At 59.2% G+C, this 1,250-nt stretch overlaps 1 protein-coding gene across 1 annotated transcript; it reads right to left on the reverse strand.

The window, feature by feature from the left end:
• Positions 1-320: 320 nt before the first annotated feature.
• Positions 321-799, reverse strand: LOC129617956 (proline-rich protein HaeIII subfamily 1-like; the record flags this gene model as incomplete). Its single annotated transcript, XM_055532938.1, has 1 exon — positions 321-799. A coding segment is annotated over one exon (479 nt), but the record flags the coding sequence as incomplete, so codon positions are not given.
• Positions 800-1,250: the final 451 nt, after the last annotated feature.

The following is a 1,250-nucleotide window of genomic DNA, read 5'->3' on the forward strand; positions in this document are numbered from 1 at the left end:
TTAAAAAATTAATAAATAAATCAAGTTCCAAAGTTCAACCTTGGACAGAAAAAAGAACTCAACTCTTTGTTGAGAGCACTCAGTGTTTGCCCTACAATGTGCATTTACACGCAGAGGGTGACACTAGTGCATTTACACGAGGATGACACTAGTAACCACTTCTCTATCCTCAAACTCTCGGAAGTTCTCCTCTTCATTCTCCCACTCCGCATCAGCAAAGCCGTCCACCATTGGTGGAGTTTGAGACAAATAATAAGCAAGTCCCGCTGCTCCTGCTCCCAGGAGAACCGTACCTGCGGCAGCTCCCAAGATAATTGGAGTCAAATATGACGACTCTTCCTTGGGGCTGGTTGTTGTCGACGTGGAGAACGCCGTTGACGTTGTAAATAAGTTTGATGTCGTTGTGGTCGTAGTGGTGGTTGTTGTGGAGGTAGGGAACGTCGTTGTCGTCGTTGGGGTGGGAGCTGTGGTGGGAGCTGTGGTGGGAGCTGTGGTGGGAGCTGTGGTGGGAGCTGTGGTGGGAGCTGTGGTGGGAGCTGTGGTGGGAGCTGTGGTGGGAGCTGTGGTGGGAGCTGTGGTGGGAGCTGTGGTGGGAGCTGTGGTGGGAGCTGTGGTGGGAGCTGTGGTGGGAGCTGTGGTGGGAGCTGTGGTGGGAGCTGTGGTGGGAGCTGTGGTGGGAGCTGTGGTGGGAGCTGTGGTGGGAGCTGTGGTGGGAGCTGTGGTGGGAGCTGTGGTGGGAGCTGTGGTGGGAGCTGTGGTGGGAGCTGTGGTGGGAGCTGTGGTGGGAGCTGTGGTGGAGCTGTGGTGGGAGCTGTGGTGGGAGCTGTGGTGGGAGCTGTGGTGGGAGCTGTGGTGGGAGCTGTGGTGGGAGCTGTGGTGGGAGCTGTGGTGGGAGCTGTGGTGGGAGCTGTGGTGGGAGCTGTGGTGGGAGCTGTGGTGGGAGCTGTGGTGGGAGCTGTGGTGGGAGCTGTGGTGGGAGCTGTGGTGGGAGCTGTGGTGGGAGCTGTGGTGGGAGCTGTGGTGGGAGCTGTGGTGGGAGCTGTGGTGGGAGCTGTGGTGGGAGCTGTGGTGGGAGCTGTGGTGGGAGCTGTGGTGGGAGCTGTGGTGGGAGCTGTGGTGGGAGCTGTGGTGGGAGCTGTGGTGGGAGCTGTGGTGGGAGCTGTGGTGGGAGCTGTGGTGGGAGCTGTGGTGGGAGCTGTGGTGGGAGCTGTGGTGGGAGCTGTGGTGGGAGCTGTGGTGGGAGCTGTGGT

This window comes from Condylostylus longicornis, unplaced genomic scaffold, assembly GCF_029603195.1.
Source record: "Condylostylus longicornis isolate FDR11 unplaced genomic scaffold, ASM2960319v2 ptg000696l, whole genome shotgun sequence".
NCBI lineage: Eukaryota > Metazoa > Arthropoda > Insecta > Diptera > Dolichopodidae > Condylostylus > Condylostylus longicornis.